We start from the raw sequence: 20058 nt of genomic DNA on the forward strand, positions 1-20058 counted from the left end.
AGATACATATATATCAAAAAATTTTAAAAATCAAATTATACAGATTTCCTCAACAAAAGACAGTCATACGCATTAATATATTTTGTGGTGATTTTTATAAGGTCTTATAATGACTGGCAAACTGCTATTCAAAAGTGTGGTCATATGCCTTAGTGTTATAGCTAATTGCAATTTAATAAAATTGAAATTAAGTTTAGTATTAAGTTTTTGTATATAGATAGGCTGGGACTATTATACTCCCAGAGATAGGTGTCCCTCAATGATATATAGCATGGACAGAGCGGAGAAGAAATGGTATTCATCCTCAATTTCTTGTCTATTACAGGACAGGCAAATCCGTTGTTTTCTTTCAATATTGGTATAACGCCTCCTTTCAATTGCTAGGGAATGGGCATTGAGTCAGTTTAAATTTACTGAAAACTGATCTGTCAGTTTTTAATTTATATATATCGATATACGGGGGCCTTTTTCCAATTTTTTTAGTCTTACAAAAGAAATTTAGTTTTTCACATTTAAGGATAGAACAGTTCATAATTTGATAAGCCTGTTCAACGATTCTTTGACATTGTTGGATAGTATTTCAATAATATTTTATATTAATGGGGTCTAAAGTAAGATGGCCAAATCCTAATTTATTTAACCAGTCTTTTACAATGTTGACCCATTTACTTGTTTTCTCTACATTATTATATATTTTATAGACTAATGAATTAGGTGAGTTTACAATGTGGTTTAGAAATTTTATAGCTGAAAACTGAATTTTTAAGTGCAAAGGAGTTCTGTTTGTCTCAGCTAGACAAGCTACATTTGTTGTTTTGCACTGTACCCTTAAAATTTCCTTAATAAATTTTATATGTAAATGTTCAAATGGATCTGAATCTGAAGTCTGTTTTGGAGTAGAATATAAAATAAACCATCCCTCCAGACAGTATCAAAGGCCTTTCGTAGATCAATGAATGCTGCAAAATTTTTCTTTTTTTTTTGGTCTTATATTTATCAACAATTGACTTTAATGAGAAGATATGATCTGCTGTTCTAGCCTTTTCTTTGAAGCCAATTTGATTTTCACTTATCAAACTATTGGTGTTAATAAACGTCATAAGTCTGGTGTGTATAATTTTATTGAATAATTTTCCTAAATTAGAAGTCAGTGAGATACCTCTATAATTAGAGGGGTCAGATTTGTTTCCCTTTTTATGAATCAATGTGATCAAACTTTTATTCCATAATTTTGGGAAGGTGCCTTTCATAAATATCAGGTTGAAAAGTTTTGATAAGGGTTCTAATAATACTGGCATACCACATTTAATCATTTCATTAGAAATTAAGTCACCAGCTGGTGATTTACCAATTTTAAGTGTTTTAACTGCCGTTAGAATTTCAACTGGCTGAATTGGTTGATTAAATTCGTTGTCGGAGTTTCGTGTATTTAATGTCTTTTTTAAGTCATTTATCTTTTCAATAATTTTATCATGGAATTTATTGTTTGGGATATCAGAAGAGCTGTTAATTTGTTTGAAGTGGCTTATAAATAATTCTTGATCAAAGTGGTTTTCTTCTTTTAAATGAGTAATGGTTTTCTATAGGATCCGGAAAATTATTTACAAGAAAAAAGTACTTTTTAACTGTAGTACGAGAACCATGGTTTTTTATTTTGCTTGATAGGCCTATTCACGATTCTCTTTTGAACAAATTTAGTGGATGAAAGAGCTGTATCACATAATATGGCGTTAAATTTTTCCACAGCTATATCAGAGTCAGTCTGCCCATCACTTACAAAATCATCTAGAATCTGTTCACATGTGAGCTTTCAGGGGCGTAGCTAGGCCAATATGATGTGTACTCAATGCCGGAGGAGGAAGTGAAACTTGGTATTTGCATGGAAAAAACGTTAAATACAAAGTAAAAACAATTTCACGGTGAACGTGAAATATTTTCGTCCATGAACGTTGATAAAAAAAGTACTATATAACGAACGCATGTCATAGGTTGGAAACCTTTACATGTAACTGGCAAATATATAATATTTACGTTTTAAGTCCCGAAATCTATAAGGAAAATGATCAATTTATTTCCTATTTCTTTTTATTAACTTCCAAAACGATAGTCTTTTAATTTTACCAAGCACGGAAAACAAGGACTTTAAATCTCGAAGCATGGAAAATAAGCACTTTTAATCTCGAAGCACGTATAACTAAGTTAGGGGAACACTTTGAACGAGGCACCCGCGTCTTGCACAACTGAACGTACAAATAAAAAAAGTAAAAACTCGTTGATCGTCAATTTAAATTAAAAAAAACGGCAAGCACGATGCACGAAAATTACCCTTTACCAACCTTGTTAAACTTAAGTCTGACTGGACTGTTTAAAAAAATCTGTTATGACGACGTAATATAATTAAGACTATACATACCTCACAGGAAAAGTTTAAACCATGAGAATGAATCGGTGTTCATGGTCTCTTCATAACGTCATATTTTATTTCGCCAGTTATTTTGAAATCTTCAGAAAAGATGTCAGGACTGGGTAAGGAGGCATAGAATTGTTTTCTGACACCTCGAGGACCATTTTAATTGTTTGCATCAGCAACATATAATCATGATGCTGGTTCCGTAAATGAAAAGTAATTTCAGGAACGGAATATAGCTACAAAGTGATTATTAACATGTTTAATTTGTAAAATAGTTTTTAATTTAATTTATTACTTAAGTTTTATTTTTACTAGATTTACCATATTTTATTTTTGTAAAATTTTCGATGTGTACGCAATTGCGTTTTTGCGTACGGGTTGCTACGCGCCTGGCTTTGAATGTTTGTAGTATAGCAACCAATTGCTTTGTTATCCCAAATAAATTTACCGGGGAGAGGATCTAACTTTGTCCCTTTATTTTTACATTTCTGAAAGCTAGTAAGCAAAGAGCAACTGATGGGACAATGATCTGAAATTGGAGTAAAATCATTAACTTTAAAGTTTCCAATGCATTCTAGTAAATTAGAAGACACAAGTGTATAGTCTACAAGACTGGAACCATTATATGTTATACATGTACATTTACCCATAGGGTCCCCAATGATTCCTCCGTTCAGAACCTGAGTCCTGATTCTTTAAATAAATCAATTAGTAATTTTCCACTCTTGTTTGTAGATTTGGAATCAAGATTATTTCTTAAATTATGAGAGTCAATTGAATACTTATTGTCATCTGATTTTGGGAATTTTGCTTCATCAGAAATTACAAAGTCAGGAATAGTATTAGTATAGGCATTAAAATCACCTTGAATTACAATATCCTCGAGTTGACTATAGTGTTCAATATTCCTAAGCAAAATTGAATAAACTTCATTTATATCTTCTGTACAACCAGATGCATTTTCAGGTGAAAAATATACTGTAGCAATAAAAATATCATTCTTAAGATTAAAAAAAAATGTTTTTCTAGTTTAACCAATACAGCATTATTATGATAATACATATATATGTATTTGCTGACTGTACTTATATCAACAACACGACGGGTGCCACATGTGGAGCATGATCTGCTTAGCCTTCCGCAGCACCTGAGATCACTCGCGGTTTTCAGTTGGTTCGTGTTGCTCATTCTCTTCTTTTTCTTTCGTTAATCGATAAAGAATAATTTATCCGTCACATTGATGCCATGTCTTCTGAGTCCAGGAGTGCTTTACATTGTGTATTTACAATCAAAATATTTACATAGGTGTTCGGTGCAGATTAAATACATGATAAATGGATTATAGCTGTGATGTTATGTCTATGGTCATTGCTGGATGGAAATTTGACTAGAGTTTCTGTTTGAAAATGACTTTTTGATCTTCAATTGTGGCAATGTTGTCAAGATTCCATTCTTTGATTGTTCGGGGGTAGAAATTGTTTTGATACTCCACAGTGCTGCATTTTGGCTGCATTATGTACACGGAGTGACTGTCTTGTTCGTCTAATATTCGATGTGTAGTATAGGTAATTCTGAAGTAACATGATGGTTCATTATTTTTTGGAGTGTTATTAGCCTGTTTATCTGGCGTCATTCTTCCAAAGTTGGCCAGTTTAAGTGTTGCATGATATTTGTCTGTAATCCTAGCTGGTATTCATAGATGCTTGGTACGAATCTCGCTGCACGGTGTTGTACCATTTCTATTCTATCTTTGTACATCCTTCTTCCAGTGGGGATCCCATACTGAGCTGCTGTATTCAAGATGTGGTCTTACTAGTGCCATATATGCCTGTTCTTGATGTTTTGCGGACAATCGTGTAAATTTCGTTGTATAAAGTTCAGTTGTTTGGTGGCCTGATTTACGTTATTTGTGATGTATTGATTCCAATTTAGTTTATTGTCAAGTTCAACTCCAAAATAAGGGTTATGGATGTTTACTTCTAATTGTGTCTTGTGGAGGTAATATGGTTGATTGATTTTCCCTCGGATGGTGTGGGTTGCCTGGAGTACATAGCACTTTTTGGGGTTAAAAGTTATTTTCCAGTCTAGAGACCACCTTTCTACCAATGCAAGATCTTTTTGTAGTATTTTGGTATCTGTGGGAGATTAGATGTTTCTGTACACCAAGTAATCGTCTGCAAATAGTCTTATGCTTGTTCCTTGACTGAGGTTGTAGGTATGGCGCAACTTGCTCAGCTGCTTCTTACAAGACTCTACAGGGTATGTTGTCTGCACGGTCCTGTAGCTTTACTTGGGTTTATTTTCTGTAACTGTTTAACTATGCCAGGTGTTGTTACATTGATAGCTATCATAGGACTGTGTGATGATTTTGGTCATTCTGATTTTCTAAATGATTTGTTGGTGTAATACCTGATATCAATATACTAGTATTGGTTGAAGTCAACATCAGAGAATACAGATTCATATTGTTAATTTCCTTCTGTGTCAATTATATCTTTTCCATTTTGTTTAAGCATAGTGATGTTAGTACTGATGTGGTTTTCTATGTTGTGTTTTGTATACTGTTGTTTGGCTTTTGGTCTTTTCTTTTATGCCATTGTTTGTCATTTTATTTTCGACTTATGAGTTTGAATGTCCCTTTGGTATGTTTTGCCTCTAAAGCAGGACCGATTCTTTGAATTTGCATTTTGCTTTGGAATGGGGAATACTTGTGTGAAGGGTAGAAAAGTCAAATGTATAAGTACTATTGCAAGATGAAAAAGACTTAGATTGTATGTTTTCTGACAGATCTTTGGAATGTATAAGTATCCACATCTAATTTAAGTCGTCCCTAGAATAGATAGTTTTACATAACTTTGAAGCCTTGCTTTGATTGCTGATAAAATTGATGTTGATAAGTTAGAAATATATGTTGAGTTGCAAGTGAATTGTCAAAACCTAGTTCATTTATCAAGCACTTTATGTAATGTGATTTACACACAAAAACGATGTTGTTTGGGACTTTATCTGCGGGGACAACAACATTTCTGGCTGTTTATTTCTTGTTTGTTCAGGTTCAACCACACTTTAGATTTTTTTCATTAAATAGAGTTGTGATAATATTCACATCACTGCAATTATGACACAAATAACTATTAGGATACACACGTTTAATGTGTTTTTTGTTTTGTTTAGTATTCTGTTATTAAAATGTTAATTTAGCCAGGAACCTAAAAGTTTGTCCATTACGGCAGTTGGTGTTGGCAACACATCTTTAGAAGACATCAATAAATTTAGTCATTACAGTTCCGACGCAAACCAATTGGCCAATTACTAAGACCATTGATTAATGATTGGTACCATGTGTTAACTTTTTTTTATGTCATTTGTGTTCTATCTCATTGTATGTCAACACTGTTTTTTCTTTATTGATTGCAATCATTTTACCGGCTAGATAGAAACAATGTGCACACATTCTATTAACATATACACAGAGTACATTGTGGACGTAATGATAACTTCTAACATATAAAAGACAGTTTGCAAAGAATTCCGCTCAAACCGGTGGTAGATCATCTTGAACTTGCAGTGATATCAGAGTTGTTCTGATCCGTGTTCAAGGCCTCATTGTGACTTTGAGATGAAGAACATCAATAAATACGCTGTTCCTTTGCTGTTCGTGTTTTTTTGCTGTGCATATACTGATTTTGTATTCTTTCTTTTCTATTAGATACTTCTTTCAAATTTACGAATTTTATCATTTTATTTTCGAAAGGATACAAGGAAGTAATTTTGCGAAGTGAAAGAAAAATAAATTAATGAACCTTAGTGAGCACGCTCACATACCCCACGCCCCCCACATTGTCACTGGGCGGACAAAATCTCACCAGATTCCTAAGTTCAAACTAATAACTCCTACAAAAGTCAACCGATTAAAAATTCTTTTGGATATTATGTCCTTATCTACAAAGTTTTATGAAATTCTGTTGTATGGTTTCAGAGGAGTTGCGATAACAAACTGCTGCAGTAGTATATTTATGCCAAAAATCTAAGTTCAAAGGGGCATAACTCCTAGAAAAAAAATTGAATCATAACTTCTTGTCGATATGCACATCTACATAGTAAGTCCTAACTATATACAAAGTTTCATGAAATTCTGTTGTGTGGTTTCAGAGGAGTTGAGATGATAAACTGTTGCAGTAGTAAGTTCAAAGAGGCATAACTCCTAGAAAAATAATTGATTCATAACTTTCTATCGATATGCACATCAACATATTATGTCCTAATTATCTACAAAGTTTATGAAATTCTGTTGTGTGATTTCAGAGGAGTTGCGATGAGAAGAACAGGACTGACTGACTGACGGACGGACGGACGGACGGACGGACGGACGGACGGACGGACGAACTAACTGACTGACTGACTAACGGACTGTTCAAAAACATTATACCCTATGGAACTTTGTTCCGTGGGGTATAATAATTCCAGTACTTGTTTCTTTATGATTTCTTAAAGATATTTTTTTGTAAAGAAATCAATCTAGCTTGAAAACAATCTTAAGTAATATTTCTATTATTACTGCAAAAACTAATCAATAAAGATTACAGATTACAGCAATCATGTGTACTAATTTATTTTTTTATTTACACACACATCCTGGTATTAAAGTTTATCTTTCAATATCTTTTTTTATTTTTTAGATTAGATTTTGAAAATGAAAGCACTACCCTTCTTATCCACACAACAAGCAACCAGCATTGTTCCTAATTCTTTGTTGATGTCAATTGCATAAGGTTCCAGGATTCCATCCTCCTTACATAGAACTGTTCTACTTATTTTACCATCTGATGACAGGACCACGATTCTATCTTTCCCGCAGGAAGTTATATAAACAAAACCGTTCATATCTACAGCGATTCCCTCTGGTTGATATATGTCCTCGTGAGTAAATGTCCATAGAAGTTCACCAGTGATTCTGTAGCAGTCAACTCTGTCTTCATAATAATAAGTGCCATAAATGTTTCCTTTAAACAGTGAAATACGATGGACACGAATTCCTTCTAAAATGTCTTCGGACATATCTTTCAGATTCAGTATTATAATTTTTCTAGCCTCTTTATGGCTGATAATCATAACTTCACCATCACTTGAAACTCCGTAACAGCCATGAGCAAGTTTTATAGTTTTTATAAGTTTATTCTTCTCTACATCAACCAGCAGCACCTTTGTAGCACGATATAAAGTGACAGCTACTGTATTATCCTTAACAAAGCATACATCATATGGTTGCTCTTTGAATGTCATCAGCTCTTTCATAAAGGTACCATCACTATTGTACTGAATCATGCTATTCTGTTTGTAATGAAAAAGTAATAATGTACCATCCGGTAATATCTGACAGGTAATTAGTTTAAGGCTTTCACCATTCGGAACTCTTAAGCTGTTCAAAAGCGAAGGCTTAATTTGCTCTATCCCATGAACCATTGGAACTAAATGCTGGGCTTGATCTTTTCTTCCAGTCTTAGTTTGGAAACTTTTCGTTAACGACTTGACAGAGATATTTCCTAAGGATTTGACATCTTGTAAAACGGACTTTACAGTAGAAGAAACGGTAATCTCCATATCATTTAACTGGCTGCCACTCTCTAACTCATCCAAGTATTTTGCTTCTTGAGATGTAGTTTTTTCGATTTCACGCAGGCCGATATATGTTTGCAGTTCAGTTGCATACTTAGTCATGGTAGAAAAGTCTTCCTGCATTTGATCAACCCGTTTTGCGCGATTTTCCATTTGTTGAACCAGTGCCTCCATGTCTGATGCCAATTTCGAATGTTGTGATTTTAAATCGTCAAGGATTTCCCTTTCTAATTTGTCGAAGTAATCATTTAGTAATTTGCGCGTTGTCCTTACTTCTTGAATGCATTTACTTTTTTGAATATGGATTGTTTTGATTTTGTCCCTTAAGTGTCTCATTACTTCTTCTAAACTTTCTCTCAAATCTGTTAAATCTTTTTTAAGTATCGGAACAGCAGCAGACGATTTGAAATCTTTCAAAATGTCATCAAGGGGTTTCAGGTCTTGACACTTTTGGTGTTTACTGGCGATACATTGAATGCAACAAGGACATGAATGGAAAGAACAATAGAGCTCGTACTTTTTGTCATGGTCTTTGCACCGGTTGCTCGTTTCCTGCATGAATTGCGGCAAGTTACGATAATCAACAGTACGCATTGTTCTATGTTCTTTAGAGGCCTTTGATCTTTTGTGATGTTTTTCGCAGTCAGTACAAAGAAAGACTTCACATTCTGTGCACCACGTGATTGCATTATTGGATATTCCATCGTCCGTACAGAGGGTGCAGATATCGGCACTCCTTGATGTCATTTTTTTTCTATATCTGAAATGTATTTGTTAAAGTAATAGTGCAGGTGCAGTTGCGATATACTTATTTGTCACAATTAATAACAGATATATACTAATATGTTAATTCAGAATGAAAGACTTAGTTGAGCGTAGAATAATATGAGCCCAACATATCAACAAGTGTGTATCTTTAGTTACTTTTGATAAATAACAAAGGAAAAGGAGCTTGACAGTCACGATTACTTATTTTATGTATCGTGTAAACAAAACTCGGCCAGTTTATAAATCGCTTAATTTGATATTGATAAGGGCCAGTCAAGGATACTGCCAATTTAGTTTTCCACACACGCGTCGATTTACTCTGTTTTTCGCCATTTTGCAGATGGAAATAAGGTAATATTGAATCTGTTTATTTGTAAAATTATATAACACATAATCCGCAGAAAAGGTTTTATATACTGTTTACTTATATTTTAGAATTGTACATGTTCATGTATTTCTCAGACTGTTTTTGACGTATTTTCGCTAAATCCGTTGGATGTGTACTGATTGATACTTTAATCTGGCAGAAAATGATTTATTTGTTTTAGTTGGCTTTTTTAAAAGCTTGCATTCAGTAACTACGAGAACTCTTTTATCGGTTCTTTTTGGCTTTTGTTTTTTGGCTTTTGTTTTTATGTTAGTTTTTGTGATTTGTATCGATCTATTGAGTGAAGCCATTTCTAACTAATTTTTTACAGTTTGTTCTCATGTTGTGCTGTTACACCACTGTTGCAGGTTAGGGGAGAGTTAAGCGCTCACAAACCCTCCACATTCTTTATGCGCCTGTCCCAAGTCAGGAGCCTGTAGTTCAGTGGTTGTCGTTAGTTCATGTCTGTCATATTTGTTTTTTCGTAAATTGTTTTGTTATAAATTAGGCCGTTAGTTTTCTCAGTTGAATTGTTTCATATTTTTCATGTCGGGGACTTTTATAGCCAACTATACGGTATGGTTTTTTCTCATTGTTGAAGACCATACGGATGCCTATAATTGCTTACAACCACTTCATTTGAACTTTGGTGGATAGTTGTCTCATTGGCAATCATACCACATCTCCTTATTTTTATTAAGCAGAGAGCAGACGCTTGTCATGTGGATATACCCTGTCTCGCTCAATTTGGAGATACTTTGGTGTCAGGAGGTTTTTTTCTCTCTTAGTTTGTATCTTCAAAAATATGTTTTTAATCTAAAAGGATGGTCAATTTCTTTACGCTAATCACACAGTAGTAATAGTAACAGCTAACACTGTCTTAATCTGAGTCAAAATCATATGTTCGATTATAGTGATCCTGCGAAGGGTTTAATCACACTTTTTCGGCTTGAACGTAAAAAAATTAGTTTGGGGTATCTAATACAATTAAAGCAGGACTCTCTTCTATTCGTTTTATTCATTGTTTCCACCGCCGCTGTTTAGACGTTGCTTGACATTGAAACTTTTAAACACAAAAAAGTTAAACTAGGAATTATTTCGGGATATCTTCTATTTATATATAAGATTCGATAACGGATAATTTTTTTAAACCGGGATCAATTCGGAATGACATATGATACCTATGTTACAATCTTAGTTGTAAATTCTAGCACAGAGAGTAAATTTTCAAATTTTGTGATTTCTTTTATATACGTTTTTACAGCAAATTCGACACCGCTAATCAATTTAGAATAACATAATACACTTAACTAATTGCGTTCAAATCCTAGAACAGTAGAAAATTTCTTAAAAAGAGAGGCGAAAGATACAAAAGGAACATTCAAACTCATAAGTCAAAAACAAAAATGACATAGCCATGGCAAAAGCAAAAATCGACCAAAACACACACCCCACCTAAAACCGGGGGTGATATCAAGTGCTCCGGTAGTGTAAGCAGATCCTGTTCCATATGCGACCTGTTGTTTCTTAAAATAATTTGGGATTTTTTTTTATCAAAAACTATTTTTCATCGAAAATTTGACTCTGGGAATTAATTTGGAATTCCATGCAAGACCTAAATGAAACACGTTATTTAAATCCTACCACATAAAGATGAAAATCATAATTTGTTGATGTTTTGAAAAAAGTTTTTACCATATTCTTTTTACAAATTTGAACTTACGGCAAATTGAAACCCCAAGAATCAATTGGTAATAAATAGCAAATTATACATAATTATCATTTCCCTTGAAAACCTAGCTCAAAAAGATATTTCTCCAATTTTGTGAATGTTTAAACTAAAGATTTAGATTAATTCATAACCTCAGACACATACAGCCTGGGGCCGTGTCAATGAAAGTATCCTAAGACATGTCCTAAGATATGTCTTAGGACATTGTTTAGGATGGTCTTAAGACGTGTCTGAGACATGTCTTAGGATGTAAAACAAAGCTATCTTAGAACAGTCCTAACTACGATGGTCCTAAGACCATCCTAACATATTTATTTAGTTAATAAAATATGTAGTGAATGAAATGAAATAGATTTTTATGCATTTCTGTATATATTTAAAGGTTTTTTGTTGGTGTTATTTTAGGGGGGGGGGGGGGGGGGGGTGTCTCATCTGTAATGAAAAAAAAAACACAAAATAAAGGTTTTAACATATAATAATAGAAACATAATATAAACTGTTAAAATGAAAGAATAAAATTCTTTAAACGATTAAATTAATTGTCTCAAAACTTTTTAGAGACTATTGTCGTGCTGCAATTTAACTATATAAACTAGTTTTGTACTTAGGTCCACTCGATTTCAATTCGTATACTGAATCAACATGATGAGAAAAGATCTCCAAATTTTTCCGAAATCGAAATTCAAATTATGCTGGCCGAAGTTGAAAAACATAAAGGAATACTATTCAGCAAGCTGTCAAATGTTGCGACAAATAACATTAAGAAGAAGACATGGGATGGTATTTGTACAAAGATGAATTCTTCACCAAAGAACAGTTGAAGAAATTCGAAAGAAATGGACAACATATATGAGCAACGCCAAAAAGAAAGTGGCACACAATAAAAGAGAGGCAAGAAAGACAGGCGGAGGTCCTCCCCCAGAAGATATTTCCTCCATGGAAGATCAGGTGGTAGGTTTATTGGAGACACGCCTATAGATGGAATAGACGGAGGAATAGATACAGCCTCTTTTAAAGAAACGTCGATGGATTTGTCGATGCCGTCATGTTCATCTTCAAGAAGGAGCTCCTACTCTTCAGCAGATGAATCAGGTAATTTGTTTATTTTCTTATAGTTCTTGTGTAAAACAGAGCAAAAAAAAAAAGGGGGGGGGGGGGGAGGAGGTAACGACATGATTGGTTCGACATGCCTGTCTTTGAACTTTCTCCGGTCGTGATGTTTGCCACTGGATGTGATCATCAATTAATCGAATTTTGGCTTGAAATACATTTATTCTTCCTGTTTTGAATGATTGTCCTTTTTAATATTTGAAATATATTTAATAACCATCTGTTTTTGATTCAACTATTTGATAATACACTGAAAACTAAGAGATGTGGGTGTATATAGACCACAACGTCACACACACACACAGTAATCGCCAAAATATGTCAATCAACGTTATTCTTTTCATGCATTTTGTCGATTCAAAAAATTGTCTTTATGAATTAGCTTAATGTTTAACATTCTATTTCAGAACCATCAATCAGCGGTGCTAGTAATAGAACTACGCTAACCAGAAATATTACCACCACTGCTTCGACCATGGACGATAGTGATTCTCAGCAGCTGATTCAAATTGAGAGAGGAAGGTTGAATATTGAAAAGGAAAGACTGCAGGTAGAAAAGGATACACTGAAATTGAAAGAAGAAAAGATGAGGCTGCTGAAGGAGAGACTTACCGTTGAAAATGAAAGACTTCGCGTAGATAAAGATAAGCTATCTGTTGACCGCTAACGCCTTCAGCTGGAACAGGCCAAAGTACAGTTGCGTTTGGCCCAACTTGGTATCAGTTTGCAGATTCCAGAAAACTCAGATCGAGCCAGTGATCACGAGTGATACATTGCTATTTCTATCATATTGATTAAATATACTTTTTGTCATAGTTCAATTTTGAATAATCATATAGTTAGCATTTCAGTAAATAATTTACCTTATTTCCTTTGACAACTATAAGTATACAATGATAATTTCCGTTGAAAACTATAAGTTTACAATGATAATCGCTATACTGGTTTGTGTCGCTCAATCTTTGGTTTTCTATATTGTGTTTTGTATACTCTTATTTGTCTTGGACATTTTCTTTTTCTTTTTTGCCATGTCTTTGTCAGTTTTATATTCGACTTGTGAGTTTGAGTGTCCCTTAAGAATCCTTTTCCTTTCTTTTAAACCTAAAATTGTTAAATTCCTTTGTACCACCAAATGAAATTTTATTGGTTGTATGTCTGTGAGATAGTCATCCAGGTATCAGAATACAAGAATAAATGCAATGAACAACCCATCAGTGATTAAAAAAGGATAAGAATATTTTTTTTTATTAATTGTTGAATCTGTTATTAATCAATCTAGTACGAATAACTGCACCATAATTTTGTATACCAACATATTGCTGTCCACCAATGTTTCCATGATCACTTGGATTATTGTTTCCTGGAGGCAATGGAATTCTATTGTCAATACACATGTTGTGTAGAACAACAACAGCTACTATAATGTCACAACATCTAACTGGGCTGTACAACAATGTTCCTGCAGTGGTATCGATACTTCGGAACCGAGATTTCAACACTCCAAAACTCCTCTCAACAGCACATCTTGTTCTCATATGGCAACTGTTGTAACGTTGGTCCTGTCTTGTTGTTAGGTTTATGACTGGTGTTAGGAGCCAAGGTCGAAGTGGATATCCACTGTCCCCAAGAAGCCATCCATCGCTTATGTCTCCGTCTTCAAACATTTCACAAAGCCTTGAATTGCTCAATGCAAATGAGTCATGTGTACTACCAGGCCACTTTGCCACAATGTTTAAAAACTTCAAGTTTGAGTCACAAACTCCCATTACATTAAGCGAGTGGTAATTTTTTTCTGTTTACGTACAAGTGTTCATCAACAGCTGGGCTTTGATACGCACATGAGTACCATCAACAGCACCAATAACATTTGGAAAATTTGAAATGTCATAAAAACCTTGCTTTAAAGCTTGAAGAGATGCTTGATCTGTGGGCATCGAAATGTATTGATTGCATACATTTTTCAAACATTGTGTGACGTCACGTGTAATAGTATAGAAACACTAGCTCTAGAAATACGATGGACATCAGCATTAACCAGTTGAAAGCTCCCAGTCGCATAAAATCTTAGGGCTACCATTATTTGTAATGAGACAGGAAATGCATGGGACCTTTAAGTCGGCCTAGCGAGCTCATTTTGGAACATTCCACAAAGTTCTAGAATCATTGGTCTTGAAAGTCTATATTTACGTACAATATCAGCATCGTCCAAATAGTCTAATGGATTGTCTCTGTCCCTAAACACTCTGTTTCGGCGAATATTATTCGCTCGTCGTCTTACATGAACATACACAGCGGCCATATTTGTTGTTTTTATTTCAACTTAGGACATCATAACTCTTAGGACTATCCTAAGACCATCATAAGACACCTATTCATATATCCTAACTTTAGGATCAAATTTAGGACATATCTTAACTTAGGAGACTTTCGTTAACCTGACTTAGGACTAAGACGTGTCCTAAGACCATCCTAAGACACGTCCTAGTCCTAAGACCGCTTCGTTGACACGGCCCCAGGTATACAAGAGTACAATATAATTACAAACATAAGATAATACATAGCGAGACAGGACAGACAAAACACACACAAATACATAGTATGTTATAAAAGACATTTGATATTATTAATCAAAGTATTTCATAATTTTCTTTACAAAAATTGATAATTTCTTTTGCACTTGTACGTTACATATAGACAGCAGACCAGTAAATTTGTTCATGTTTGGATTAATTACATAATAATATGGTATAAACTTTGATCTAAGAGCAGAAATATCAGCATTTTTACAGGTAAACAATATATGAAACTCGTCACCTATTCCCTCATTACATAAAGTACATATTCTATTTTCTCGCGGAATCCCTGCCCATCTCCACGTTTCAATAGGTAACTTCAAGTTCGAACATCGAAGTTTAGAAATAAAATATCTGTCCCTAGGTAATAATCGTAATAGATATGATTCCAAACAAAACTCAATTAAAGAATAGTATTCCCCCCTGGATGCATTATGTATCTGTGAAAACCAATGCTGATAGTGCTGATCCGTTAATCGCTGTTTAACTATACTCTTTAACCAATCATTATTTACAACTAATTGATCGTTCCATATAAAGGTAAGACCTGTATCATCAAAAAAATATTTTACATATTGAATCCACTTGAATTTGGTAGGATTATTTCCATGTAATTTAATCATAAGTCTAAGAAGGATATTTGACAGTTTGCTCTCTGCTTTAATATAGTTCTGCTCCAGAATGATGTCATCCTATGTTTTATAGAGATATCTAAAGGAATCCGACCCAATTCCACGTAAACCATAAAATTTGGTGTACTATTCCGAACACCGTGATGCATTTTCTCAATATTCTGTTTATTTTCAAACCCCCAAACCTCTGATGAATATAATAATATAGGTGCGATTACAGCATCGAAAAGTTGTAACTGAATATCAAAACATTGCTTGTTAAACCAAGGTTTTGTATTGCTTTTCGGTTTGCGATTTTTAAACGGCTTTAAAAGAATGAGATTTTACCAAAATGTTCCCCCACTTTTTTCTCACTAGAAATTGACAAGGATCTTCATCTTAAATAGATATGAATACTGTTCATAAAAAATGTCGTTATCAGATGAGGCAATCTTGACTTATTATATGACATGAATAGGTTGATGGGCGGATAGACAGACAGTAATAGCTATAGAGCACCATGGACTAGTCGGCGTGGTCTTACTAGCATTACAAAACCAGACCAAAGGGTATATTGAACCATCGTAGTCCAACATATTTTGATTCCTCAACAAAAGTGAAACGAAGTCCAGTCTTTTGATGTAATAATTGCAATGATAAAGTTTATAGATACAGAATGATTTGAACGCTTTCAGTGATTTTTGCAATGACAAATATGTGACATGAACTTGATCTTTCATGATCTTTTTCACGATCGCAAAAAGTGGTACCCAATCTTACAGTGGGATATCTAATATTGCCTCCTCTGCAAACACTTTAAACTTATTTCTATATTGAAAGTTCTCGTGGCAAGAGCAGATGGGCATACTCAAAAACTAAGATGTGAAAAATAGGCATATTTGGAAAAATTGTAACAAAAACTATGTGGAACTCTCCGAAAATTAGTGACTTGAAAGTGCTTTAGATTTTGTACAAGATTATTTTCAATCCATTTATTCATCAATGTGCAGCAATGATTAACATTTTTTAAATTTCAGTTTAGCAAGCTTCTACTGCAGTTATCTCGATAAATAATGAAAATAAAACATCATGTATTTAAGAAATGAATGCTTCTTTTTGTAATTTTATTGGGGTGTAAAAGTGTTGACCGAAGCACATTTTGTTTCCGCGCTTCATTGTAAAAGTGTGCACGATCAACACTTTTACACCCCAATAAAATTACAAAAAGAAGCATTTATTTCTTATAATTACATTTTTATGCTAATAAGACCATGAAAAAAAGTTTTATCAAGTTTTTCTTTTATTTACCTGTGCATTTTTTGTAGAAGCACGTGTCATCACGAATGTTACATTTCATTGTGATATGAAGGTTAATTTTTGAATGACGCGCGATTGTTGTTAGCCAATCAAACTAACGAATTCTCGTGAAACATACATGCATGTAATGTAATTATTTGCATTTATTTATTTATTTATTTATTTGCATTCAATTTCTAATAACACAGTTTAACAAATACTTTCTTGTACGTTTGTTGTTAAGAAATAACTTGTAATCAGTATTGTCACCGACATTGTTTTACTATTGATTTTGTCTACTTTTTCATCAGAAGATTTACTTCAACATTGTTCATATAATAGTCATTAAGTCATTCATATAGTGAAAAAGAAATCATGTTTGTTTACATTTGTTATGTTATTGAAAAGATGAATAGCAAACTGCCTTTTGTAGTTTTATAAAAAATATATAATTGTACTTTAACAAAACAACTGTTGTAGCAACATTTGAATTTGATGGTTTGGCTGTTCTCCCAAGGCCCGTATTGGTTTAGACGCTCCTGAACGTTTTATAAACATGATAAATTTGGCCGCAACACAATCGTACCTAATAATGTTTTTTGCCAGAGTTACTTTTTTTGAACACTGAAATGTGTTGCCTTATCTAATGAGGTATATTGTAAACTGAATTAGAGACGGTCTTTATTTAGTTGCAATATCATTTCTTTTCCTCGATTGTGACTCATCGAAAGATTTTTCACCAAATGTGTACCTACTTGAGCAACACATGCATGGTTGTCACATTTAGAGCAAGATCTGATGTCCTTTCCGGATAATCGGAGACCATCGGTTTTTGATGGGGTTCGTGTTGCTCAGTTTTAAGTTTTCTCTGCAGTACTTTGTGGACTGCTGTATGTCATTTCGTTTTTGTTTTTTTTTTTGCCATGACGTTGTCAGTTTCTCTTCGACTTATGATTTTTGAATTCCCTTTGGTATCATCCGCTACTTTTATTCTGACAAAAGTATTTTGTACAGAAGTTGATAACAAATAAGAAAAGAAAGTGAAATATCAAAAATATTCTTACCATACGGTATTTGTGGAAGGGTTTTGAACAGGGAAGTCATATGTCCAAAAATAGTAAATTTATTCATTATGTACCGTATCATTCATACAATTTAAATAGTACAGGTATGCATTATCTACAGCTGAACGCATATGAACAAATATATCTATTATATAAATATCTTGTTACCAAATTATAGTCTGGTATCTTTGATAAGTTTTATATTAAAGGCAGTCTTTGTGTTAAGGATGTACTTAGGTGAAATTAACAAAATCTAGAATTTAAAATTGATACTATAAGTCAGAAAAGCATTAGTTAAGGAACAAAATAAGCTAAAAATATTGATAGGTTATGGAGCTCCTTTTCGAGATATTTAATTTTTAAAAAATGGCAGGAAAGGCTGACTCGGACTTTTACCTTATATTTGCATTGGTATTATTTGGGTCTCAAATCGAAAGAAAAGAAATCTAGAATCTGCTTACATTTTTGGTAAATGACCTTTTATGAGCTATTGAAGTCTTATATTTAAAGAAAAATGGGTGTTATGGGGCAAAATATTTTGCCATGTATCGTAGGAAAAAAGCCAAGGAGTCCGAACATCTGACAAAAATTCCTAAACCTGGCCTAAGTACATCCTTAACTTGTTGTGCGTCAAGTCAGATGTTTAAAATGTACCTGCTAGCAAGGACTAAACATACACAAACAAATACACACACACACAAATACTCATGGTAAACTAACATGCATACACATAGAAATAGTATTATGTTTTTATATTTTATCCTACTGATGAAAATGAGAATGACCAATCAGCTGTATTAAAAGAAAGGCGAAAGATACCAAAGGGATATTCAACCTAAAATATATAAATATAACGGTAAAAATATACCTGTACTGTTTGTTCATGAATGAGAAGATATGTATGGGTAAGGTTGCCGATGAGACATTTTTCTACCCGAGACGAAACGAAGTGAATTTTAGCAACTATATATAGGGGTTAGTACGTACTTCAACAATGGATAAAACCCATACCGTTTAGGAGTAAGATATACAGGTTGAAAAAGTGTGATACAATTCTAATAAGAAAACCAACTACCTGTTCAATTCTGAAACAATAAAAACAATTAAAGTCAAACAAATATGGCATGCAAAAAAAAAGATACATCATGATAGGCTTTATCATTTAAGAGTCCTGGATGTGACGTTTAACACCAACAACAAATGAATAAAACAAAACGAGAAAAGCCAGCTACACTAAACCAATTAATTATCTGGAATGTTGATAACAGGGGGATGGTAAAATTGTGACAGATAGACAAATGGTTGACTTCAAGATGTTGAAAATACTAGAACCCATCAGAACAACTTAAGCTGTGATCGCATTCAACTCCCCAATTCCCACTAAAAGACATATCTTCTTTATTCGAAAAAACAACTTCCGTTGACCTATGACGATTTGGCTGTTGGTTTTTTTACGACCGTTTTTTTTTTTCAAACGTGATAAACATAAGTATAGATCGTAAGTAACAATGGTTGCTTCAGAATTTCTTTCTTTTCCATACTAGATACAAAAATTACACAAGTTTCATTACAACCAACGTTATACTCCTGTTTGGGTTTGCTAAGTGCTGCATAAAAACCTCTTTCCAAACTATTAACATCTATTTTACCAGAAATCAAATCGGAGTTTCAGAGTAACTATCTCTACGGGTGGTCTAAACGATATGTTAGATTATATACAATCTAAGTCTCTTTCCTTTTCAATTTGTTCAAAAACATTTGACTTCTCTATCTCTTACGCCAATATCCGTCATTCTAAACTGAAAGACACATCAAAAGATGTTTGTTTCATAAAAAAAGAATGGCCAATGTAAATACAAATATCTTGTCTAATGAAGAGGTAAAACATACTTTGAAAAAAACACACTATGATTCTAACTAAACAATCTTTGAAACTAACATGATTGAAATGTTTGAGTTTTTTTACATGTTTGTTACGTTTGGAGGACGTGTTTGTCAACAAACAACTGACATTCAATATGGGCACCAATTGTCCTCATGTCGACTTTTTTTTATTAGAGGACGATTTAAATACACAAGCTTTCAGTAGAGTGAAATGAAACGATCATTGTTTCTTAACTTCACAATCCGCTATATCGATGATGTAATCTGGCTTATCCCATAGAACTTGAAATAATGGATCCCACAGATACAGACTATCTGCCTCTTATCTTGAATAGCATCTAGAAAATTGACAAAAGAGATTATTCCAATTTTGAACTTTCCCATTGTAAGTATCAATATTAAAGAAGCACATGTCTCATATTTGAGACAAGACATGAATTGATCATCTCTGTATTTATCTCCAAAGCCATTTACATTCCAAGTTGTCAAATAATGGTGCATAATGATAATAGTAGCAATCTATGATTCTAAGAAAGATAACTCTAAATGTATTAAAGCTATCAATTCTTGTGTACAAGACAAAATTATAATTTATACAGGGTTTTTGTACAAGTTATATGTTTTTTG

General features: G+C 33.5%; 1 protein-coding gene across 1 annotated transcript; it reads right to left on the minus strand.

Moving 5' to 3' along the window:
- Positions 1-6945: 6945 nt before the first annotated feature.
- On the minus strand, positions 6946-17619 carry LOC127720607 (uncharacterized). Its single transcript, XM_052227279.1, has 2 exons — positions 17548-17619; positions 6946-8786 (listed from the first exon to the last, which is right to left on the minus strand). The coding sequence occupies exon 2, from the start codon at positions 8771-8773 to the stop codon at positions 7091-7093; it is 1683 nt and encodes a 560-aa protein (XP_052083239.1). The 5' UTR covers positions 8774-8786; positions 17548-17619; the 3' UTR covers positions 6946-7090.
- Between the last annotated feature and the right edge of the window lie 2439 nt (positions 17620-20058).

This window comes from Mytilus californianus, unplaced genomic scaffold, assembly GCF_021869535.1.
Source record: "Mytilus californianus isolate M0D057914Y unplaced genomic scaffold, xbMytCali1.0.p SCAF_11, whole genome shotgun sequence".
NCBI lineage: Eukaryota > Metazoa > Mollusca > Bivalvia > Mytilida > Mytilidae > Mytilus > Mytilus californianus.

Coding starts and splice junctions, on each gene's coding strand:
- LOC127720607 (XM_052227279.1), bottom strand. CDS start 8,773: ATGACATCAAGGAGTGCCGATATCTGCACCCTCTGTACGGACGATGGA.